The 23,709-nt window shown below is 54.8% G+C and overlaps 7 protein-coding genes across 7 annotated transcripts; 4 read left to right on the top strand and 3 right to left on the bottom strand.

Moving 5' to 3' along the window:
• Nucleotides 1–530: 530 nt before the first annotated feature.
• CDEST_06485 (uncharacterized protein) lies at nt 531–2,513 on the top strand (the record flags this gene model as incomplete). Its single annotated transcript, XM_062922644.1, has 5 exons — nt 531–816; nt 878–1,338; nt 1,395–1,468; nt 1,534–1,683; nt 1,862–2,513. Exons 4-5 carry the CDS (start codon nt 1,664–1,666, stop codon nt 2,511–2,513), a joined length of 672 nt encoding a protein of 223 aa, XP_062778695.1. The 5' UTR covers nt 531–816; nt 878–1,338; nt 1,395–1,468; nt 1,534–1,663.
• Nucleotides 2,514–2,888: 375 nt separating this feature from the next.
• On the top strand, nt 2,889–6,779 carry CDEST_06486 (uncharacterized protein; the record flags this gene model as incomplete). The annotated part of the gene is made up of 7 exons (XM_062922645.1): nt 2,889–3,486; nt 3,551–3,811; nt 3,864–3,983; nt 4,090–4,155; nt 4,288–4,774; nt 4,826–5,660; nt 5,715–6,779. The coding sequence occupies 7 exons, from the start codon at nt 2,889–2,891 to the stop codon at nt 6,423–6,425; spliced, it is 3,078 nt and encodes a 1,025-aa protein (XP_062778696.1). The 3' UTR covers nt 6,426–6,779.
• A 167-nt stretch (nt 6,780–6,946) lies between these two features.
• CDEST_06487 (uncharacterized protein) lies at nt 6,947–9,132 on the bottom strand. The gene has a single exon (XM_062922646.1). It carries the CDS (start codon nt 7,860–7,862, stop codon nt 6,987–6,989), a length of 876 nt encoding a protein of 291 aa, XP_062778697.1. The 5' UTR covers nt 7,863–9,132; the 3' UTR covers nt 6,947–6,986.
• A 969-nt stretch (nt 9,133–10,101) lies between these two features.
• CDEST_06488 (Putative major facilitator superfamily, MFS transporter superfamily) lies at nt 10,102–11,691 on the top strand (the record flags this gene model as incomplete). The annotated part of the gene is made up of 4 exons (XM_062922647.1): nt 10,102–10,284; nt 10,339–10,353; nt 10,418–11,094; nt 11,187–11,691. 4 exons carry the CDS (start codon nt 10,102–10,104, stop codon nt 11,689–11,691), a joined length of 1,380 nt encoding a protein of 459 aa, XP_062778698.1.
• A 71-nt stretch (nt 11,692–11,762) lies between these two features.
• On the bottom strand, nt 11,763–15,318 carry CDEST_06489 (Putative JmjC domain, methyltransferase Ppm1/Ppm2/Tcmp, rmlC-like jelly roll; the record flags this gene model as incomplete). Its single annotated transcript, XM_062922648.1, has 8 exons — nt 11,763–12,215; nt 12,300–12,590; nt 12,645–13,295; nt 13,358–14,382; nt 14,441–14,802; nt 14,873–15,057; nt 15,126–15,161; nt 15,259–15,318. 8 exons carry the CDS (start codon nt 15,316–15,318, stop codon nt 11,763–11,765), a joined length of 3,063 nt encoding a protein of 1,020 aa, XP_062778699.1.
• Nucleotides 15,319–16,126: 808 nt separating this feature from the next.
• CDEST_06490 (Putative WD40/YVTN repeat-like-containing domain superfamily) lies at nt 16,127–18,591 on the top strand. Its single transcript, XM_062922649.1, has 4 exons — nt 16,127–16,856; nt 16,951–17,105; nt 17,171–18,309; nt 18,386–18,591. Exons 1-4 carry the CDS (start codon nt 16,796–16,798, stop codon nt 18,432–18,434), a joined length of 1,404 nt encoding a protein of 467 aa, XP_062778700.1. The 5' UTR covers nt 16,127–16,795; the 3' UTR covers nt 18,435–18,591.
• Nucleotide 18,592: 1 nt separating this feature from the next.
• Nucleotides 18,593–22,302, bottom strand: CDEST_06491 (Putative Dual specificity protein phosphatase). The gene is made up of 3 exons (XM_062922650.1): nt 21,972–22,302; nt 19,800–21,895; nt 18,593–19,747 (listed from the first exon to the last, which is right to left on the bottom strand). The coding sequence occupies exons 2-3, from the start codon at nt 21,568–21,570 to the stop codon at nt 19,440–19,442; spliced, it is 2,079 nt and encodes a 692-aa protein (XP_062778701.1). The 5' UTR covers nt 21,571–21,895; nt 21,972–22,302; the 3' UTR covers nt 18,593–19,439.
• Between the last annotated feature and the right edge of the window lie 1,407 nt (nt 22,303–23,709).

Below are 23,709 nucleotides of genomic sequence, written 5' to 3' on the forward strand. Positions count from 1 at the left end.
GCAAACCCTAGGCTCGTCACCAGCTTCATCTTTGATCCCGGATCATGTCCCCAGCGGCCGATAGGTCCAATGCCCTGCCCTGCGCACACATAGCTTCAACGGCACGTCACGTACCTCGCTATCGCACGTTTATCCCTGCCGGGCAGCACCACTGCAGTTTCTGCACCGCGCCATGGTGACGCTAGTCAGCTGTCCCGAGACGGGATCTACCCGGCACGGAATCGGGCCAAGTTGTGTGTGCTCTATTTGTGCAGCCAACAGCACATCTATCGTCCCTATGTAGGCGTCGTTTGCACCGCAGTGCCGCTGACAACCTTCACATGCTTGGGATATGATCGCTAATCACTAAGGTTCGAAGCGCAGTGCTGCAATGCGCGGCTTCTCTCCCTTCCCCATGTTTGCAAATGGGCCGGAGCAAGGGCCGACTGCCGTCCGATGTTTCTTCTATCCGGGCCCGCCTATTTTCCGCACTTGAATCATCAAACGAATACCGGCGGCACAACCCCGTTGGTGTTTGGCCCGTCGACTTCGAGGGAGGAGTGAGGAGTGAGGAGTGAGGAGTGAGGAGTGAGGAGTGAGGAGTGAGGAGTGAGGAGTGAGGATCGAACGGACCTGTTGTGTCAACCGTCAGACCTTGTACGCAGGAAAGTGCCTGCTCGGTCGAGCCTTCCTGCTATGCGTACTCTGTGAAGACAGAAGGAACGCAGCAAGGGGACTGACGTACCTTCTTGTCACGCTATCTGGCAGGTGGGTAAATCTCTGCTTGTGAGCGCCCGCTTCACAATGTTTTCCATTCGTACTTGCCTACCTATGTAGGTAGGTACCTTACCTACTTCGTTGTCTAGGTAGCAATTAAGGCTGAGGCAGTTCTTACAAGCAGACACCTGCCTGGCACTCTCGAGCTTAGGAGCTTCGCAACCTGTCATAGACCGGCTGACAGGTTTTCGTGCTTCCATCCGCTCTTCACTCCTTTTGGATTTCGGAGGAACCTGGCCACTCGGTCTCCTGCGTTTCATTCTCTGCGACATTCGGCTGCCGACGCGTTCGATCGAGACGTTGAGCTGTCACCCAGTGCCATGTCGGTGCGCCGTTTTGCTTCAACTAAACAGCAAGCTCTCACTTGACATCAATCTGTCGCCATAGCTCGTTTCTGCTGGTTCAATGTGCTCTTTCGCGCTTCGTGCCTCGCCATGCGCAATCGTCTAAGTCTTCAAACCTGGGTCGAGTCCGTCGAGACTGCTGCCCATGCAGAAAATGCAGGATGGCGCCAAAGACTCGAGGAGATGACAAACGTCTTCTCCCGTGAAGCGATGTATCGGAATGGATATGACGAAGAAAGTATGTACTTCGATATTTCGATCCTCTGGCTGTAAATGTGGCCTGACCCCTCACAGAGTGCCGCAATGTCCTCGTAAGATACTGTGCACACATTCCCCGGAATTATCAATACCGGGACGGCGTTCAACTTGTTAGTCGGCTGCTTCCAATCATGCCTCGTTTTCTGGGACATTGAGTAACATAGTGCTCTGCAAGGTATTTCTGGTTCTGCGCGAACATCTCGGAGACGAAAACTTGGACCTAGCGGGTGGTGTGCTCTACGAATTGATCGAGATTGACTGCAACTATTCGGACGACCCAGGAGCCGAGTTCCAGCGCTGGAAACATGATCATCTCCACCGACATGTAAGTCGATCATCCGTCAAGCACCCTTAAAGCCCCCCTTTCAGCAACTGACTTGGTTTTCACAGTCCAATCTTGAATTGCCTCACATACCTCACATGACTACAATCACCACAACCATACGACCAACAGTGAGCCTTGTGCAATGGCGCCAACAGCATCCACATCGGTATCCCATCAGGTTATCAGACTACTACCCCTCGAGTCGCGTGGGCTCGAACGAGCCAAGCTGTATACGCAGTCGCAAGGCTTGGATGATTGACCATACCATGTATGTGTCGACCCGCGAGGGCGGAACCTGTGCTTTCCGCAGCCCCACCCCCAAGGAATTGCACGAAATGCAGTGGCAGATTGGCATTGGGCGAGCCGGGAGGTTTGTCAAGGAGGAAGAGGTTGTTCCAGCTACTCCGTCAACCCAGGAAGCGAACATGAGCACCTGGAACGACAACGCCGAAGCCGATAAAAGCCAGGTCAACGGCCCACGTGAGAGAAGGTCTCTATCACTTCTCCGTATTGTTAAGAGCAGAAGAGATACCCTGCCAGCCGAGGGCTCTCCAGAGCTCCAATCCGACAACAAGCGTCGTGGCTGGTTTGCCAACATATTTGGTTTCGAGACTGTTCTGTCTTTGCGCGAACCCCCCGATCCGAAGCCCGTGCCGCTGCCTGAAGGCTGCACGACACCGCATTCGATTTTTGCCAGGAAGTTCTCCTTGATAGCCGACAACCAACCTTTGCCGCCTTCGCTTTCGCACGAAATGATGCCTACGGCGGACATCAAGGCCAGGAACCTCCTGGCGGATGCGGCAGTGCAGGGTTTGATGGGTCCTGCCTAGGAGTTTCGTGGCCCTTTCACCCCTCAGCTCGGCTTTGATGGCGGGTTGGACCATCGACGGGTTCTTTTCGAGCCTACTACTGCACCATCCCGTACAAACGGCCGAGGAGCACCCCACAACATAACCGCCAGGTCTCGCCGACATGCGGTCGACTTCGACTCCTCTGTTCAAACGAGGACATCGAAGTCCCAACGTGGCCATGATTGGTTCGGGCTGGATATCGCTACCCCTGAATTTGACCGACCAAACCACAGTCCCCATGCGCGAAGTGCTGGGGCCGACAAGCTGCTAGGCACCGCCAGCAGTGAAGCGACGAAGCGCGGCTCCAGATTCCATCCGTTTCCGAGTAGTGACTGGTTCGGCCTAGATGGTGCCATGGACGACCGGGTCGACTTGGAGCTGTCAGACGTAGGTCGTGTGCATTGCTGGACTGTGGTGCGTAACCAATGCGGGGTTGCCGCTAGGATCAACGGATTTCAAGCGCCAGCAAATTTTTGTTCGAACTTTCAGTCCATGGAGTCTATAGCGCATCACTCGGAGCAATGGCAGGAGCCATCCGGCTTCTCCAATACTGGCGAGAAGCGTGGTTTTGTCCCTGATCATCGATGGCTGGTCGAGCAAGATCCAAGGATACACCCTGTCTACGTCGTCAACGTACAGGCCCACACACCTCAGCGTGCTCCATCGCTCGACCAACTTCGCAGCCCAACTCCTTTGACCAAACCCGCTGACTCGATTCTCCCTACATCTCGGGCCACTCCGGAGAATGACAGAGTAAAACAAGTGGCCACGGAAGTCATGCTTGGAAAAGCCCGGGAGCTGACCATCACGAGGCAGCAGCCCGTCCTTCGTGACGTTGGGCGAGCGTCCCGGTCCAGCGGGATAGCCTCAAGCGACCGATCTGGTAAGATTTCTCACTCTCGGATGTCATCAAGGCCAAGTTCGTCTTCGAAGCAAGACAACACACGCACTGGTAGGCATCCTTTCTGGTCTTACGACCTGGTCGAAACTCATGGAACTAACAAGCGATGTTCAAGCACGGCATCAGCCGTCATTCTCGGAATTCTACGACTATGTGCGAGGCGATTGTTCTCTGCCCGGCCCCGCCAATGGCTCGGAACGAGGGGCTGGTGGTGTTCCAGGATCGCAGGCATCCCACAGTGACTATCAGAAGCCAGCGACACGACGTGGTCAAGGAGAGTTCCGATCAGGTGTTAGGCACAGCCATGCTGACGGGTCTGAACAGTCAGGTCAGGGCCGGTGTCTGCATGGAAAGTCAGAGGCATCGACTTGTCCTTGTGAGTTGCCAGGCACCAATTTCCATGAGACCTGTAACTGATAGATATTCAGGCGGCAAACATGAGGCCGGGTTGTCTATTCATAATAAGTGCAGTCCGTCACACAGTAGTGGAGAATCTACATTGTCAGATGAGGGCTACCGTGAGCAGCATGTCTCGCGAGTGCCTGAGGGTACGTAGATTGATTTCATGAGCGGTGTTTTCCCTCTTGCCTTCTTGTTATCCATCGTCGTCCTGTTGAACCATAAGCCGGCTTATTCACATGTCCTGAACAACAGAACGGGGCCCCGCTGTGCGCTTGGCTGGGGAGTTTCTTGGTTTAGAAACGGAGTTTCCACAAAGAGGTATGTAAACAAACGCGTCCATCTCACCATCCGGGAAGGAGCCACCCAAAATTCCCATTCACTTCCACCAGTACCTCACCCTGCTTAACTTTGGCGGCGCGCTGAAAGAAAGCGAATTTGCTTCCATCTCAGATTCCTTGTCGTATCGTACTCGAATCGAGGCTTGGATCGCAGAGCTTCGGACGAGCCACTTCGAGGATCCCGAACTGGTCGGCCCGTTTCCCGAGCTTGTCCTCCAGAGACCACCTTCTTCACTACTGTACTCCGACCAACAGGAGGAACCAGAATTCTGCAACGAGTCGTTCCGCTCAAGGATTGGAGTACTCATTGAATCACGAAACCGTCCGGAATCTCGGTCCGTGGATCATCGCGCTGCAAGCCGGCGTCGTAATCGAGACACGACTTCCACGGCGTCGACTAACCTCCCCACCATGGCACAGAACTCGGAAAGGTCGGGAGGTAAAGGTAGAGAGCCGGTACCTTCCGCGATCAAGGGCGACTTCATTTCGGTCTCGCCCAGAAAACATCGGTCACCATCGCCGCAGAAGCACAAGCCCAACAAATCCGTTCAGATCAACCTGAATCTGACCGAGAATCAGGTCGATCGGCTGACAGATGTGTGAGTGCATGCGCTGAGAAAAAGCATGTCTCGCAGCTAATTTATTGCTAGATTCTCGAACAAGAGTGAATCGCCATCACGTCGCGGAAGAGTCGACACCTTCAGCCGAACTCGATCACCAGTACGAAACAACAACCTCAATGACACTCAGACTGCACCTCGGGTTCACGGGAACATCGACCATCACATGCCTCCCTCGCAATCCAAGGACGGATGGAGCCGCTATGAGATGCCTCATGACAGTGACTCGACAACATTTTCGGAGTTGATGCCTTCCTCGAACCAGAAACCTAAGGGCTCTCTGGCGTCGAGTATCGCCGAACGTCGCCGACAACATACGCCGACACCGGTCAATATCAATGATCACCAGCAATATGGAATTCTTGTGAATGATACCGATATCATCCCTCTTGTTCCGCAGCCCAGGACGCCGAATAGTCCGCTCCTCCCCGGCATCGATCATGTTGACTCATCTTCCGTCTATTCTCAGAGTGAAGGCCAGCCAAGTCCTCTCCACATCAAGAGAGACGACATTCCGCGACACATTGAGAACGTGATGCAGTCTTACAACGGCTGGAAAGATTCAAATGTTCAAGCGCCGGTCCCTGACGTGCCAGGTCATGGGGGGAACGCTCAGGGACATGGCCCCTACAAGGGCAGGTTGGAGGCCCTTAGACAGCCGGTGATGGATGCCAGTCAGATTTATTCTCCCCTCAGACCGTACTTCGCCTACAAAGAGCTCCCCACGCAGAAAATCGCGGGCAAGACCTTGATCGGGGAACAGGGATGGCTCGAGCGACCCAACCAGACCCCCGACCGCAAAAAGGACAGCTCGCCCAAGAAACCCGGCCTTCTCGACAGCCTCAAGAAGATGGCCAAGGACATGGTAGGCATATTTTTGTCCAAATTTTCCTGTGTTTCCCGGCTAACACCTTAACAGACTGAGGGCAAATCGTCAAACAGAAGGCTGCGCGATATAGAGAAGGAAGGAAAAGTACAGAGAGTGACAATCTCACTCGATCCCCGTGAGCAGAGTCTTCTTTACTGCGAGCTCGAGTTTCACATCAGCAACGCGTTGCACACCTACATCACCAACGAACTGAACCATGGACGGCTCAACCCGGACAAACTCAAAAAGATTGCAGATGGCTGGAACCAGAAGGGTCGCCCGAGAGTCGTCGGTTTCCGATACGACTTGGAGACGCAGCTCGAACTTGTTCACCTCCACATCGACGAGTTCCGATTCTTTGGCCGCCGTCAAAGCAACCCGCTAGAGATAGGTGGCCTCCTTCATGCGATGAAGGTCAACGCTCGATCGCTACGGATTCGCACCTACTGCCAGCCCGATTCTGTGATTGCCAAGCAGCTCGTCGATTCTCAATCTCTCTGCAACACCATCGGATGCTCCGATGCCCAGCAAATCGCCATTGCGGAGATAGCGCAGTTTTTCAAGGTCATTGTAGAGAGAGAGCAGGCCTATCGTGCAAACCTAGATCGTAAGGACACGGCGCAGACGTTGCCGCATGGTCAAGGCGACCGGCAATGGGAACTGTCAAGAGACTTGACTCAAGGCACGGAGTCTTACAGCGGTCTTCATCTTATACCCGAAGGCTACGAGGTCAACGCAGAGAATCTCCGATATAACAACTGAGGGAGTTTCACGATTGTTTCTTTCGCAGTGGTTCAAGTGCGACGATGAATGAGATCTTCGCCCGAGGCCCTTTGACTGGAAGTAGGATGGCGGAAAAGGGGCGCAGGGGCCAAGAGACATGAGAGCAGGGAGTCACAGGCATGCTTGACGTAGGGTCAAGCGTTCACTTCACGGAAACAAACATCCAGAGCCTGTGTTGTTGGGTTCAAGTTGACTCTTTCTGGATTGTGCTCCCTGAGGAACGGCTAATGGCGCGGGAGGGACCAAGTGCAACACGCGTGGCAGCAAATGATCCCATTAATGTACGAACACTTCTGTAGGTATATATGATCCAGACTTTTAGGACGAACCAGTTGCCTACGTTCACTAATTCAAGAAATGAAACATTGACATCTGACACTGTATTTGGCATTTGGTGTCTATCAGACAACCCGTCCAAGAATTGCCTCCTCTGGGCTGTAGCCTCTGCTGGCAAGGCCCTCGTAAGTCATCATGTCGTAATGTGATATCCGCATATAACAAAAAAGAAGAAGACTAACAAAAATATAACCCCGGAATATGTCAGTTCTTGTATGCAAATCGCTCTTCGCTCCTCAACCTCCCCGTCCTTCGGTCGTCGTACGGGTAGTCCCGAGGATAACCATCATGCCACTCATCACGGCGTCGATCGCGGGGCCGCCCCCTGCCGTGGTCCATCTCGTGATCTCTGCCCGTATCGTAGTGCGGGAGGTCGCGCTCCCTGCCCCATTTTCTCTCCCAGGCTTCCTGCTGCTCTCTGTCCCGGTGGCGAGCGACCTCAAAGCGTCTCTCTAGCGCGTTGGCGCCGAGACCGCCGACAAGAGCGCCGACCACGGTGGAGATGACGCGAGCCTTCTCCGTCTCGCGTGGTGAACGCGGGCGATACGTGCCGTTCTCCATCTCTTTGTGATTGCGGTTTCGGACAGTGGCGTCGGAGACCTCGCGCGCGGCCAGGCCGCCGACGACGGCGCCCAGGAGACCCACACCGATGCCCGAGGAAGACTGAGTAAAGGTGTGGTCGATGGCATGGCGGGCTTTGCCGATGGGGCTCCGAGGACGGGAACGGGAGCGCGGTCGGCCCACCGCGAGGGCCTGGGGAGGCAGTGAGCGCGGGCGGTAACGGGGCTGGGGTGGGATTTGGAGGGCATTTGTATCGCGGGGCGACAGCGGCGATTCAGGACCGTAGTAGGGATGGATGGGAGGAGGTGTATCGACGGGGATGGCGCCCGAGAGGTAGGGACCGTCGGCGATCAGAACGGGTCCTCGAGTGTCCGGATAGACCGTCTGTATGGGCCCACCACCGCCGGAGTAGTATTCGGGGGAATGCTCCCTTGAAACCGGAAGCGGGTCGCCGCGATGGTAGTGGCTTGGGTTGCGGACAAAGTCCTCACGGACTTCTCGCTCGTAGTTTCTGGACATGGCTAGGACGAGCGATGTTGTATGAGCGTCCGCGGGTCTCGATGAGGTATTAAAAAAAGAAGGTAAAAGGCGTCGATGCGGTGGAATGGTAATGTGTGAAAGAAGGAGGGGGTTCCTGCTGCTCGTTTGAATTACTTGCTTGGTTCGAGGGGGTCTGAGCAGGTGACATAGAATGCGGTGCTTCCGCAAAGGTGGACGACTCTGACGGAAAGTACGGAGAGCCAACCAAGACTTTTTATTCAAAATGTAACGATGCGTTGTTTTTGCCTTGTTCAGCTAAACAGAGCCGTACACGGCAGAGGGCGTCGGCCGCAGATGGAAAGCCGCAGGGTTGGGGCTATCTTCGAGGCTTGCTCCTCTCCGTCGACACCGAACGGAAAGTTGTCAAAAGGGTGAGAGGCGAGGGGGTTGCCTCTCTTTGGATCAAGTCGAGTCAGCTTCGGTTTGAGTGGGTGTGCCTCGTGCTGGTTGGATACTGTTTAAAGGAATCGTGGGACGACAAGGCCGCAGACACAGACGCAGCGTGAGGTCACCGAAACGAAAAGTGTCTGTTTGTTGCACTGGGGCAATCCGGTCTCCCACGGACGGTTTGGGGTACATGGGTAAAGAAACAAAAACGCTGTGCCGGTTCTCCTGAAAAGGCGCAGCCACTGGCTCCCATCAGAAGCTGGAGGTCCTTGGTCTATTCTCGAGACTGGACAGAAACGGGCGGGGTAGACACCCTTTTCTTCCTCGGGATCTCGTCACGGAAAAATGGAATGCGGGTTGGGTGTCATTCCCTTCCCCTTTGGAGACACCAGTCCAGGGAGGCATCCTCTAATTGTATGCGGACGGGCGATGATGTCACGCATAATTGATGTATAGGAGCAAGGGCATGACACCTTTCGGGTGCTAGAGCCTAGAGCCCAGTCAGTGGCCCACGAAGCATACCTTAGGAGTGAGTTGAGTGAGGATGGGGTTGGAGTCACCCGGGTCTGGGCACACAATGGATGTTTTGCACGTTTAGAGGAATGTGCTCGAAGTGCATCGCGCTTGTGTGTTAGTGACGATGAGAAATTAGCTTCATATGTAGAGGGAGTGTCAAGTGGTTGGACAAAGCCATTGATGATAATCGAAATGCAGGATTGCGGAATTCTCCTACAAGTCCCGAGCCGAATTGAGCCTCAACCAAACCGGCCCATGGATGCATCGGTATCGTCTTGCTCACTACGTCTCGGACGTGACTGCGGCAAGTCGACCTGCGGCCGGTGCATGAGGACAAGAGTCAGACGCAGCAGAGCGATGAGGAAGAAGAAGAACAAGAGGAAGCAGGCAGGCGGAGTGAGTGGGGAATTGGGCGACGACAGCCGAATGCCGGACCCACCTAAACATCTTATTTTGGGGGAGCGTGACCCTGTGACAGGCCCCACCATTGGCCGAGCCTTCAGGCCGGCAACACCTAAGGAAGTTTCTCATCGACGCAGCATCGGCGCAACATCAGCAGGCTTTCCACGAGGCTTTCCGAGACTCAACGGACCGAATCGGCTGGGCTGGTATCGGACGGAGCCTCGCCTGCACATTCTCGTCTTGAAAGATGTGAGCCGCCTCCAATCTCCCAACAGGGATACCTCAGCGAGTGAACCTACAGCGAGTCAGCGCTTGCGAGGCTGGCTGGAGCATCGGTAGTCCGGAGGAAAACAGCCCCGCCACCCGATTTCCGGCCCCACAGCGGGGTACCGCATCCGGGCAAAGGTAGGCAGTCTCACCTTCCATCTGTCCACCGTTCATTATCAACCCACTCAGACTCGTCTTACCCATCTATGATTTGCGACCTGGAACGGTAGACCTCGCTGTATTGGCTACACATCGACAGCGTTATCGCTTTATGCGCATACGAACGGCACACCACCTTGTCCATGCAGGAGGGTGTCGCCACCACTTGGTCTCGATATCGTTGGGCCATCTGGAGTCCGGCCCTTGTGGCCTCTTTGGTGAACCGTCCGCTCTTGACGAACCAAAAGGCTGCTGTGTCTGTTCTAGGCTGTCGGTCCGGGTATTTTATTCATTTGTCCACGTTTGTCTTCGTAACGAGGAGCTGCACTACTTCTACTGGTATTGCCGAGACTTTCGACTTGCTCGACTCATTTAATATTCACCCGCTACCAATACACTCCGCCTTTGAGTCTCTGTGGGAATTATACCACGCCTCTTAGAAGGAATCCAGCGTTGAAATCTCGTATTTGCTGATCAAAGACACGCCATGGCTGAGAAGGTTGTCAAGGAGCCTGTCCCAGGCGTAGCCGAAGACAAGAAAACATCCCCCCCAAATCCCACTTTCGAGGAGAAGCTGGATACATGGAACGGAAGTCGTACCAACTCATACCGGTTCTTTGTAACCCTTTGGAGTTTCATAATAATGGGCATGAACGATGCCGCCATTGGTGTAAGTCCCCCGTCTGTTAGCAATTACGGCTAGCGACTAACACCCACTGTACAGGCCTTGATTCCCTATGTGAGTCGGCGAGAATTGACTGGACTTGTATGTATGTCCGAGATTGGCTAACGCGGTTGTCTAGATTGAAGCCTATTACAATATCACATACACCGTCGTCGCCCTGCTCTTTCTTTCCCCCTTTGTCGGCTACCTGATGGCAGCCCTCTCGAACAACCTAATCCACCACAAGCTCGGTCAACGGGGCGTCGCCGTTCTGGGTCCCGTCAGCCGTATAATCGGATATGTTCCTCTCGCCCTGCACCCTCCGTACCCGGCACTCCCCGTAGTTCTGCTTTTTGCCGGGTTCGGCAACGGCCTCGAGGACAGCGCCTGGAACGCCTGGGTAGGTAACATGCAGAACGCCAACGAGCTGCTCGGGATCCTTCACGGCGCCTACGGTCTAGGCGCCACAATCGGTCCTCTTATCGCATCGGCCATGGTAGCCAGGGGCCAGAAGCTGCCGTGGTATACGTTTTACTATGTAATGATCGGCGTGACGGTGGTTGACTTTTTCGTTGCCATCACGGCTTTCTGGAAAGCCACCGGCAAAGTCCACCGGGAGACTCATCAATCTTCGACAGGCGATGAGAGAACGACGACGAGGACGGTGTTGAAAGAACCCGTCACCTGGCTCCTGGCTGTTTTCCTACTGGGTTATGTTGGAGCTGAGGTCAGCCTGGGTGGTTGGATTGTCACATTTATGCTTCGTGTGCGGCATGCCGAGCCTTTTCTGGCCGGTGTCACAGTGGTCTTGTTTTGGTATGATTGACCTCCAGCCTAAAACCAAAACCAAAACTCCCCAGTGGTCTTTTGATTCTGGCCCGTCTCTGTACTGACATCTCTTGCTTCAGGCTAGGGCTCACGATAGGCCGAGTGTTGCTGGGATTCATCACGGGGCGGATTGGAGAGAAGCGCGCCATCGCCATCTACTTGCTCCTCTCCATCGCGCTCGAGCTATTCTACTGGCTGGTTCCGAACTTCGTTGCCTCCGTCATATTTGTCGCCCTTCTTGGGTTTTTCCTCGGACCCCTATTTCCTGCTGCGATCGTCGCCGCGACCAAACTGCTTCCCAACGACTACCACGTCAGCGCGATTGGCTTTGCCGCCGCTTTTGGCGGTGGCGGTGCTGCGATTTTCCCGTTCGCCATCGGGGCCATTGCGCAGAAGAAAGGCGTCCAGGTTTTGCAGCCCATCATCCTGGCCATACTGGTGTTCATCCTCCTGCTGTGGCTCTGTCTTCCTGGAGGCATGCGGCGAGGCGGGCTCGAGAGGGCGAGAGAAAACAAAGAAGGCCTGGGCATCGATGTTAAGAACGTCTTCAGGTGGATAGGCCGACGACCCAGAAAGTCACCTTGAACTGTGGGAAGTCCAGTGAACGTACGCATGTCTAGAATGGTATATATGGCATCGCTCGGGTATTGTAGTGCTCATAAATTCTTTGTGGACTGTAGCAACTCGTCCGCCAAGCGTCGAATATAGAACTCCCTGGCGTCCAGGGGGAGCTTACTGAAGCTGCTTCCGATGCGGGCAATGTCCTGGCGTGCCTTCTCGTAAGCGGCCAGGTCGCGGTTTCCATACACGTCTCTTCCCATGGAGTACCCTTTCTCCAGGTTACGGAAGAAGATGTTGACAGCGACGCTCAATTCGGACGTGGGAGTGGCGGTGTGGAGCCAAAGAGGCGGGAGGAAAAGAATGTCGCCAGGTTGGACAGCGGCCTCGTGGGGGTGGACGCCTCGCAGAGAGCCTGCGTCGAGTGATGAGAAGACGTCGACGCTAGAGCTGGAGGCACCTGGGGCGAAGGCGAAATGAGATACGTCTGAGGGAGGGAACAGGATGAGACGTTTGGAGCCGACGACTTGGGCGTAGACATTCGCCATAACCTAGGAAGAAACGTCAGGTCAAAAAACCACGGTGCTGGATCCATGTCCATCTGTCAGGGGTCGGGACTGTATCTCTCAACTTACGTCGTAGTGCAACCACATATTCACCGGGCCGGAGATACGCAGCACAGAGCTGAATGCGTTTTGGTCTACGAAACCGAGCTGGGGTGGCAAGGCAAAATCCTTCGCCAACGACGGGTAGTCAGCGGCGAGCTGGGTGGGGAGGTTCGATGGCTCGTCCTTGGAGAGCGCCCTTAGGTACAGTCGCTTTCCCTCCTGAGCTTCTCGAACAAAGTCCCCAAAGTCTTTAGTAACGTAGCGAAAATTCTTGGCGTTGAAGTCCATCTTCTCGGTGGCGGACTCGTGTACAGAGACCTTATGAAGTTGGTCAGCTTGTCTACCAAACAAGGCACTCCCGAGGGCTTCTACCTTGCGTTCAGGGCCTACGTTGTTGACTAGGTAGTTAGCAGACCAAATAGATTTGCAGGACCCAATGTCCGATCCTTCGATAACGACAGGTTTGCCAGCTTCGAGGATCTTAAGGAATTGCTCTGCCGTCTCGACTTGGACACGCGGGATGGTCCGCATCTCGACTGGTGCCAATGATTGGACAACAGCCTCTTTGTCGCCCGTAGTGACCTCAACCGTCTCCAGGTATTTTACGGGCTCGGGCTGCGATAAGGGAAGTGCTATATCGCTCTGGCGCACAGTTCGCCCATCATCGAAGCGGAAACTATAGCTTCCTGCCGTCCAGCATGTCCCCATCGAGAAGCACGTCGCGCCGCCGCCGACGATGGCGAGGTTTCCGTTTCCGTAGGATACGACGGAGGAACCAACAATAAACGGGCGTATGATGCTGAATCCGTCTGTGCCGTCGACCCGGGCAACCACATCCACCTCGCCTCCCGCCGTCGTCTTGAGAACAAGAATGTCGTATGCCGAAGGCAGCTGCAGGTCTTTGATCACTCCGCCAAACAGGAGGACGTATCCGTTGGACTGAACGGCAATAGAACCAAACCTCGACAAGATGCTAGGTGTCTGATCATCTCGAGACGTCTGTTGTGCGAACGACAGCGAAGGCTGTTTGGATATGTAAGCAGGCGCACGCGCATGAAGTCATCTGGAACTTGCGTCGGTCTTACCTCTGCATCAGACAGATCCAACGTCCATGTGTAGACAGTCTGATTGATTATGCCATCCTCGAGATTACCTCCCATGAGAAAGCCCCCAAAATTGCGAGGTCCGTGACTGCCTGTATAAACAAAGGTGGCGCCATACAGCGAAGGCGGCGCAGATTGTGTTCTACATTTGACCCATCCTTTGGTGGGATCGAAGAGGAAATACTCAGCCGACGCCTGAAAGTGGTTGGTCTTTCCACCGGCAAGCAGGGCGAGAGACGACGAGCCCAGCCGTGTCACAGAGTGTCTGAAAAGAGGACACGGGAGGTCCTGCACTCGTTCCCAGGTATTGAATACCTTTTTGAAAAGCCAACAATCATTGAAAGCGGTGGATGGCGATGCACGACCACCTGCCAAAAGAACACCGATGCTGCCCAGGTCTGTGAGGGTGTGACAGACTCGGCTCGATGGCCCCTTTTTGGACGAGCTAGATGCGACAGGTTGGTGAGAGATCTGATACACGTCCTCGGAACTGGGTCGACCATTCGGGCCTTGTCCGAAGCTGTGCGAGATGAATTTCTGGCCGTCCGGAGCTTCGACAAGCATGGCAGCGCCGAAGCGTCGGTGCCCTCGGCCGGCCTCGTAGACACTTGTGCTCATGGGAGTTCGGCATGACTGAACGTCGAGATCCCCCACAGACCTGGAGACACGCCCCTTGATTTCGGGGTGCGGAGTGGAGGCAACGATGACAAAATAGTGACTGGCAAAGAGGGCAAACTCCTCCCACTCGTCGAAAGCCTCAACAGTATCGAGGGCCCTTCGCTCGGCAGCCGTCATAAACAGGTCATCGGACCATGTTTCCCAGAGTGTCCAGCTCTCTGTTGACGGCCACCCAAGGGACTCAAAACGCTTCTTCTGGCTAGCTACAGTAGGATAGCGGTGGACCGACTTTAGCTGTGTGTTTAGCTTGTTGAAATGCTTCAGCATCGTGTGAGCGAACGGGTGGTCAGGCCCATCCGGCAGGATTTGCTCTAGCAGACAAAACTCGGCTGCATGCCTGGTTAGAATATCAGTTATCCCATGAGAAGGCTGAGTGTGACTCTTTACCATGTCTCAAAGTACTTGCCCAGCTGATGACTCCATCGGCACCTTTTGTGTCCATGTAAGTGATGGACACTTCGGCCACGAAGAGAAATTCTGTATTGGGTACGTCGAACAAAGTATCCAGGCAGGTTTGCAGAGTTGCTAGCTGCCGGAGATCACATCCCACCTGGCAGTATTTCTGACTCTTGAGGACGATGGGAGAATCATGGCTAACTTCCCAGGTTTCTAGGAGGCCTTGGAGCTCAGGGGTCTCCAGGACGATCTGGCGCTTCTTCTGGATGAGATCCGGATAATCGACGTCGACGAACGTGACGCCTTGGCACGATTCGGGGTATCGAACCTCGCATTGCCAGGGTAGAACGTCACTGATGGGTGGCATCATGTCAGTGACACCATGGATAGATGTGCAGTAATATCTAGAGTGCAAGGCCTCACCTTCCGCACCCAAGATTGACGACGACCTTCTTCCGGGGAGAAGGCTTCTGGAGGAAGCGGCGCACAAGGGTATCGATGACTTTGAGGCGCAAATGGTAGCCTCTGTTGATGAGCGGAGCCCTCCGCTGAAACTTTTTGACAAAGAAGCGGAAGTAGTGCGGCTCGTCAGGGTAATAGAGACGTTCCTTGACGGTATGAGCACAGCACGCCCTTCTCAATGAGCTGGGTAGGTAGGTGTGGATATATAACGTACGACACTTCTTTTCGAGACTATTGAGCTGCTGTTTGTCTAGGTAGTTGCAGAAGTGTGAGTGATTGCGTTATAGAATACATAGGCTTGCACGACTCCATAGTTGCCGGCTGAGGGGTGTCGATGTTCAACTCACAGCCATGATGAGGTCGTCCAAGGCCTGTGTGCCACGGGTCTTATGAGCCGAGGACGCCATCGTGGGTGGCTTGGGACTCATGTCGTACCCGGTGCAATTTCAGAAAGGTAGGTAGGTCTTAGAGGGCAATGTATGTGTGTGTTTGTGAGTATGTGTGGGATGTGATGGACCAAGTCCCGATAGAGGGGAGGGGGGCGGCACCAATTTTTTCTCTTTTCCTTATTTTTATTTTTATTTTTTGCTGTCGAGGACAATTCTACAGCGAACACACAAGTCGGGTTTGCCAACTACGGAGTTCCAAGGTCTATCTTCCCCCCTGCCCATGACTAAAGCCTAGGCAGGCCAGCTTCGCTCGTAGTTGGCTAAGGTACCCACGGAAAGGCCGGCCACTGAATACCTTACTTGACCAGGCGAGGCTTTATCATGCATGAAACGAATGTTTTCAATACCAAGGTAGCTATGTTGCGTTGTCTTGTGCCTGCATACTTACTCTTACTGTCCTTGCTTTATCGATAAGACAACGAGGGAAGGGGAGGTCATGTTGCCCAGTCATCGACCGTGAGCTCCCGAACCTTCTGCTCCACTATAGCTGTGGCAAACGCACTAGCCACACGTGCCATGAACACCTACGTTCTGTCGCGAGCGGACACATCAAGGCAGGTCTTGGGTACCTAGACGGCCTAGCACCACCGCCCTAAAACATTCTGCTGTAGGTACCTACCACCTACCTAGCTGCTTTGCCCTGCAGGCAGTGACGAGCAGGGCAAGCTCTGCTAGGACGGCTAGGACCATGGGATTAATAGCTTCCCCGCCGCCCCCACTGGATTGGAGCTGAGGGGCCGCCCGCCTACCTAGGTCCATGGAAAGAGCTACGCCAACCAACCCCCGACCTCACCTTGCTCCGCCGCTACCTCGCCTTCTTCTCCTCTCAACCGTCCTCGTCGTTGTCTTCGTTGTCTTGCGCTCCCGCTGCCTTGCGCTCCCGCTGCCTTGCGCCGTCCTGCTCCACTCCAACCGCGTCCCCGTACGAGGCTTGATAACGCTCCAGCGAGTTGTTGCACCTTGTCGAGACCTCGGTCGCCTCTTACCAAACTCACAAGCAGCTGGAGCCCGTCAAGTGCCGAATATCCTCAGCGACTCGTCTCGAACTGACCAGCTGCCGCTCTTGCGAGTGTATTGATCTTCGATCCGAACCCCCCACCGCCGTATATCGCGCACGTCATCCTCTCCAATATCTGCTTCCGAATCCGCCTCTCGTCCTTTGGCCATACTTTCCGAAACCTACCTCGACCGTCCGGTTTGGTTTCCTCTGGTGCCCCGATACCCCTGCTTTTTACATTCGGCCTGTCGAGACGCATCGCGACAGGCAGACATTGCAGGGATTCCTGTCTGCGATACCTGCTCAGGTTCACCAGTTCTTGCTTCTTGTTCTGGCTCTCCTTTAGAGCCGGCGCTGCCCGGGCGACACGGAAATCTGCCGTTCAAAAACCGCCAGAGCACATACACGTAGCCAAGGTCACGGTCCGAGCAGCGCATCATGGCGAACACCGCCCTTAACTTCATTACCTTCAACCAGGATCACAGCTGTCTGGCCGTTGGTACGATTCTCTCCGCGCACAAGTGTTTCGCTTCCCCTTCTGCCCTCGGCCACAGTTCTGAGCTAACAGGCCGGCTCACTCTGCTCTACAATAGGTACATCCAAAGGCTTCCGGATCTACCACACCGATCCGTTCTCTAAAATCTTCAGCAGCGATGATGGAAACATTGCCATCATTGAGATGCTGTTCTCGACTTCTCTTGTTGCCTTGATCCTCTCGCCGCGACACTTGATTATCCAAAACACAAAGGTGAGCGCTCCTCTCGCCGTGTTGCCCGTATATGGGAGGTCCGAGCTGACACTGACGGTACCCAGAGGTCCTCGGTCATCTGCGAACTCACCTTTCCATCCGCCGTGCTTGCCGTGCGTCTGAACCGTAAACGCCTCGCTGTTGTCCTCGAGTCCGAGATTTACCTTTACGATATTTCCAACATGAGCCTTCTTTTCACGATCCCTACCTCTCCGAACCCGGGCGCCATCTGCGCTCTCTCACCCTCCTCGGAGAACTGCTACATCGCATACCCCTTGCCGAAGCCACGTGAGGATTCGGGTGACAAGAGACCGGCTCATGCGCCCCCTCTGTCAACATACGTTGCGCCGACGTCTGGCGAGGTTCTGGTTTTCGATACGCTCACCTTGAAGGCTGTGAACGTCATTGAGGCCCATCGCTCGCCCCTCTGCTGCATCTGTCTCAATAGTGAAGGAACGCTTCTAGCAACAGCGAGTGAGACTGGCACCATCATCCGTGTCTTCTCCGTTCCTGGGGGCCAAAAGCTGTATCAGTTCCGTCGGGGAACGTACCCTTCTACGATTTACAGCATGTCGTTCAACCTCAGCTCCACCCTTCTTTGCGTCTCCTCGACCTCTGATACAGTCCACATTTTCCGTCTCGGAGCTCCTCCGCCAGGAAACAACTCGGCCGCCGCTGCCGCAGAGTCGCCAGCGTCGCCTCGCCAGGATCGCTGGTCCAGGTCACGCAGTTATGACAGTGCCAACGAATCGCCGGTGGGCAGCGCGGCAGGGTCTCCGAGAAGCGACCTGGCCGAGCCCGCAGGGCCAAGCAACGGGGGTGGCGGCGGCGGCACACAGCAGATCAACAGGCGACAGAGTGGCTCTTTTAGCAGTATGCTCCGGCGCTCATCGCAGATAATGGGCCGCAGCGTGGCCGGCGTCGTTGGCTCGTACCTGCCACAGACCGTGACGGAGATGTGGGAACCCCTGCGGGACTTTGCCTACATCAAGATTCCAAAGCCGTCCAACTCGCCCACAGGACCGGTGCGGACCGGCAGCGGCAACGTGAGCGGAGCGCAACTGCCTAGTGGACCATTGCGAAGCGTCGTGGCTATGAGCAGCAGCAGTCCTCAAGTAATGGTCGTCACGAGTGATGGCGGCTTCTATGTGTACAACATCGACATGGAGCACGGCGGGGAGGGCTATCTGGTCAAACAATTTTCGTGAGTCGCTTACCCCATCCATACGGATGTATCCCATCGCTGGTAAGACTAAGCAACTGACGCATATCTACGGCAGAGTCATTGATGGAGACGACAAATTGGACTCGTCGTCTTACGGAACGTAAAAAGGACTGCTTTCCCGCATGAATCATGACATCGACTGATGTGTTGTATTGGTTTACGGTCATAAAGTCATGATTTTAAACCCATGTCGGAAGAGGGGGGTAGCTATGCATTAGGAGGCGTTTAGCCGCTGTTCGCTTCTTTTTTCTCTTGCACTCTCAAATGGTTTGGTTTGTTATTGAAAGAGGGGGGGGGGGGGTTACAGCCACAACACGTAATTCGGAGCTACTCATCAATGCTCAGCTCATAATCTGATCAGATCCACGAAAATTCGTTCGGTGCAGTTCCAACGAATGGACGGAATCAAGTAGTCACTTGATACGCAGGGGTTTCAATGATGCCGCCAGGAGCATCAGTCAGAAAACAAGTCATTGGGCAACGCAGTAAACACCGGCAAGTAAGAATGGATTACTCGTGGCCGTCGTATATGTATTATCAGAATCCGCTCCGGTATTCAGCATCGTCTACCCAAGGGCCTCCTTATCGTCTCTCACCACCAAGAGTATTGGTATCGTCATCAGTCATTGCCAGCAACCACGTGGCTTCGCCCTTTTGAACCCTTGACTTGAACGATTGTGCAACATGAGCGGCGGGAACCTGGAACTTTCCAAGTCCCTCCAAAATAACAGTAAAGAAGATGGAAACGAGAGGGGGGAAAAGGAAACCAAATGTGACACAATGCGCCTGTCCAGGACCCCTAAATCACCAACCCAACGAGGGAGAGGGACGATTCGGTAGCGCCGTTCCATCGAGTCGTAAGTTCCGAGCAAGCCACGCCTTGTGTGAGATTCATTCCTCCAGAATACAAACAGGAGCGACCGTCCGCCAAGGTGGTTTTCCAACCCAGGTCATCAGTCCACCGGGCCACGATGGTGACGCGTCACAGACACCACAGGTACCAACAGCCGGCATCACCACGATCTACGTGGATGAGTAAATGGTAAAAGATAGTCAAGGCGGACCAGAATGACAAAACATGGTCCTGTGTTGTTGTCCATCTGCTGTCATCATCTGGCGTACGGACGATTCATGAGGGCGATCTCTCGGGCGATTTCGCCCCATTCCAGCTCGCGCTTGACGCCTGTTGAACCATTCTTCTGCACTTGGTTGAGCTCTTCCCATTTGAGAAGTTCGTAAGCAAAGCGCAGATGAGGTTGGATTATAACGTTGAGCCTGCGGGCTCGGACGAAACAGTAGGCCCGAGGAAACGAAAGACCCCGTGACCGCATCACTTCGGCGATGCAAATGGTTGCGCTTCTTGACACGCCGACTCTGCAGTGCACTAATGTGGCTGTTCCGTTACGCCGGCCACGATCTGGACACAAGCAAGTTAGAACCATCTCACTTTCTCAGGGACGTTGGCTTACCAATGAAGTCGAGACATCTCTCAAAGTCGTCTGTCAAGGGGTCGATGCCGTTGTCTTGGACTCCTTGAACAACGCAGACATTTTCTGTGCCCCATTCTTCCAACTCCCCTTCCCTCCACATTGAGGTTTCGCCCACGCTTAGGATCTGACCGATTCCCAGGGCCCTCAGAAGGTCGGGGTTGTTTGCATGACCAAGATTGCCAAGGTACATGTAATCGAGAACTCGACTGGGTAACGAGCCATCTAGACCGGGAAGCCATGGCGGCTCCTTGATCAAGGCCGTGATGTCACGGAGACTCTTTCCCGAGTGGAGAGGCGACTCGTGAAGTAGCCGTGCCTCGATGCACGTGAGAAGGGCTACATCGGTGGGGTAGGCGAAGAAGTTACGCTTCTTGCTGGTGTGTAGGTGCAACCAGGCGTCGGCAATGCCTTGACCAGTGCTGTAGCTGAAATAGGCGATTGCTAGCATGGTGGACTCAGTGTACCCATCGGCGCAGTGGATGAGGATCTTCCTGGGTCGCGGGCTCACGGGAGCTGGCTCGCCCTGATCGGTCATGTCGGTATCGCCGTCCACATCGGTGCCGGACTTGTCCATGGCCGGAAGCGTACCGTGGGCCAAGTGGTAAATCCACTTGCAGGTTTCCAGGATGCCGTCGGCTTCGGCCTGTGACCATGTTGGCGGCAGGATACTCCCAGACGAGGGGAAATCAATATAAGGTCGTTGGGTAGGCTCGACTCGAGACTCCGCCAGGGTGCGCAGGGCCGAAGGATTCAGCCGGCCAACATCACTGCATTCGATCAGGACGTCGAAGTGGTCCTCCTCGCCGGATGTAGGGTCTGGTGTTGGGCCCAACCAGACATTGTGGGATATTTCCGAAGCCTTGGTCATATTGTACATTTCCTTGCGCTCCTGCTGGAAGAAGTCGAGAACATTGCCAGTCAGTCGACCCTGGGTGTCAATGGCAACGATTTCCTTGTGATCGTTCTCGAAGTCTTTGAATGGGGCGGCACACAAGAATGTATTGTACTCCGGGATGGTGTGGCCCTGTGTCTCGTGACGTTGTCGCCAGCGAAGCTGTGCGGTGGCGATATCGAGACCGAGTTTGCGAACGGCAGCATCGTCCTCTCCATATACAACAATGTCCGAAAGCATGGCGGCTTTAGCAGCCTGGATCTGGAAGTTCCTCACACAGAAGCCATCGCGGGGGTCAACGTCGAGGAAATCGGGGGCGGCAGTCAGATGGATAAACTCTTGCGGGGCAATGGCACCCTTGAGACGGGCAACACTCAAGTCACCATCGGCTTTGACGAGCGTGACTCCTCGAACACATGTGGGTGTCTTGCGGAGGGAACGGTGGCGGGCAATGAAGAAAGCTTGCTGGATATGGTTGTGGGGGTGGAGCCCATGGAACCAAGGGAAGACTTGGTTTGGATCCGGTAACGGCTGGCGGGAGATGTAATCGACGGCAGCGGCCACGTCGGCGGGGCAGATTGTGTAAACGGCCACGGAGCCAGACTCGTACTTGGAGAACTTTGAGGGAGGGTACAACAGCGAAGACTGCTGGATCTGTTCGTCATCGCGGGGAGGAGAAGGCGGCGGAGTGTTGGGCTCCTCTGCAGGAACGGGCCCCGGGGGGCAGACTGGGAGATGCTTGTTCGGTACGGAGACTTGGGCGGCGCCAATGGGCTCCAGTGATATGGAGGGAACGGCGCCCACCGTGGAGGTTGGACGATGCGGGGGAATCGGCCTCGGAAGGGCAATTGTCGCCATTTCGGTCAACAAAATTCTGTCGTTCTCGACGTACTGTGAACAACAATCGACCTTGGGTGCTGTTTATCAACGACTGGTGTGTGGGGAGAGGGATTGAAGCCGGCGGTACAGCCAAAGCCACGGGCTGGAGTCAGGCGTATGGGTCTGCGTTGGCAAGTTATCTCTCCAGCCGGACACCTATATCTGCAACCAGGAAGACAGTGTCAGAGATGGAGATTGAAGACAACAAGAGAAGCGAGCAAGCAGTCATAGAGAGAACACTCGGCTCGTCATTCTGATTCTGGGGGTTGTTGAAAGAGGGAAGGAAGGGGGCAGGGCGTTTGCACTGCAGATGAAATGGGGTATGACACCGCACTACATCGGGGGGGGGGGGGGGCATGTGGGCAGGATAGGAAACGTACACGAACCAACTGGGCGGCTGGGCTAAATGGTTTGGATCGACTGGGGTCGTGGCGGCGGTCGATCCTTATCGCGCGTGCTCCCCCAAAGCAACCAACTGCGATAGTAGGGCCAACAGCAACGAAACAGGAGCACTGGCTGTTGATAAGCGGCAGCGGCTATCTTCCAACAACTTTGAAGATGATAACGGCCCAAAGAGGGGGCTTGTTGACAAGAGGCTGAGTTATGCAAGGAGGTGGAATAGCATAGCCAAACATTGAATGTTTCCGGCGTTTCCTGGATGAGCAGCAGCGATCGATCAACAGTGAGGGGTTCAGGAGAGGATGAAAGGAGAAGAAACCAATCGAGATGGTGGCACATTAGATGGGCAAAAGGCACAAGGTTTGTATCACAGTACAGAGTAGAGTGGTGGCAGTGGCAGTACACAGTAGGGGCCACGGGCAATGGTGGTCGTACAGTGCTGCGACGACGAACAAGAGCGTCTAGGTAGCAAGAAGAGAACCGGCAAAAAATAAAGCACACAGGACCCGAGACCTTGCCCAGCATCCAATCAAGCAAGACATGGGCAGAGAGGAAGGAGGGTGGTAGCCTGCGGGTTTAGTTTTGGCTTGATGCATGGCCGCCCGTGACAGGGGCTACTGTCTGGGTGAGTCCCTTAAGATAGGTAGGTGGTAGGAAATATTAGTAGGTGTGTGGGACTTTGCACTCGGCACTCCACAGATGTTTGTTTTAGGGGCTACAGACCAGCCAACTGACTAGGGAGGTGGCAGGTTCATTATAAGATCAACCGGCATTGGTAACCATTACCTACCTAGGCATCAAATTATGCAGATGCCCTTGGCAGCCATCTCTTGATTCCATGGTAGTGAAGCGACTATACTGGCGTTGTCGAAGAGTCTCATGGTTTATCGCGGGCTGAGTGATGGGATAGGTGAGTAGCCATCACCTTGCTGATGTGTCATGCCCATCACATTCACCAGGCGATTAAAGCTCGCAAACCACGAATTATCGTTCGGGCAGTTGAATCGGTACAGTATCCCCACCCGCCGGCCACCGCTTGACTCCCAAAGTACCTACCCTAGACCCGTCCCCACCCCGCTGGCAGGCAGGTAGGTACGCTATCCAAGGTAGGCGAGGCGCTGGGGTTGTTGCTCCTGTTCTTTGTCGATCCGGTCTGGGCCCTCAAACCTTCCAGCCGCTCACAACTGAAATCTTGATCTGAAAACCAGAGATACCCAGCGACAGGAGACACGCTGCCCTGAACTACTTTGAGCGACAGCCCAAGTCAACTCAGAGGAAGAGCATACTCCATTCTCTATTGTTGTCATGGTCTTTTTTGCAACCAACAAATCAATTATTTCGGACCCGTTTTCCGCAACGGGTGGTGTCGCGAGATCAACCAAGATAACGACACCACGGTGGACCCACCACTGGTCAGGTTAGAGGAAGGAAGACCCCCGGGCGAAAGCTTGGGAGGACCCAGGGGAAGGATCATGGGAGGGAGAAGACGGCGGGGGAGGGGAACAGACGGGGGTGTGAGAGCGGATGGTGGTGTCACATCCCAAGTGGGAATGAGGCGTTGGCGCTAGCGCACATCTGCTGCATCCAGTGACCGCAGCGCCTTTCGAATTGGGTGCCTCGACACCCACCTTGCACCACCGCAGCAAGCGCTATTGTCGATGCCTCACCAGGGTGAGAGCATGCAATCGACGGGCCCGATGGAATCCCTTCCCCTTCCCC

Source organism: Colletotrichum destructivum, chromosome 4, assembly GCF_034447905.1.
Source record: "Colletotrichum destructivum chromosome 4, complete sequence".
NCBI lineage: Eukaryota > Fungi > Ascomycota > Sordariomycetes > Glomerellales > Glomerellaceae > Colletotrichum > Colletotrichum destructivum.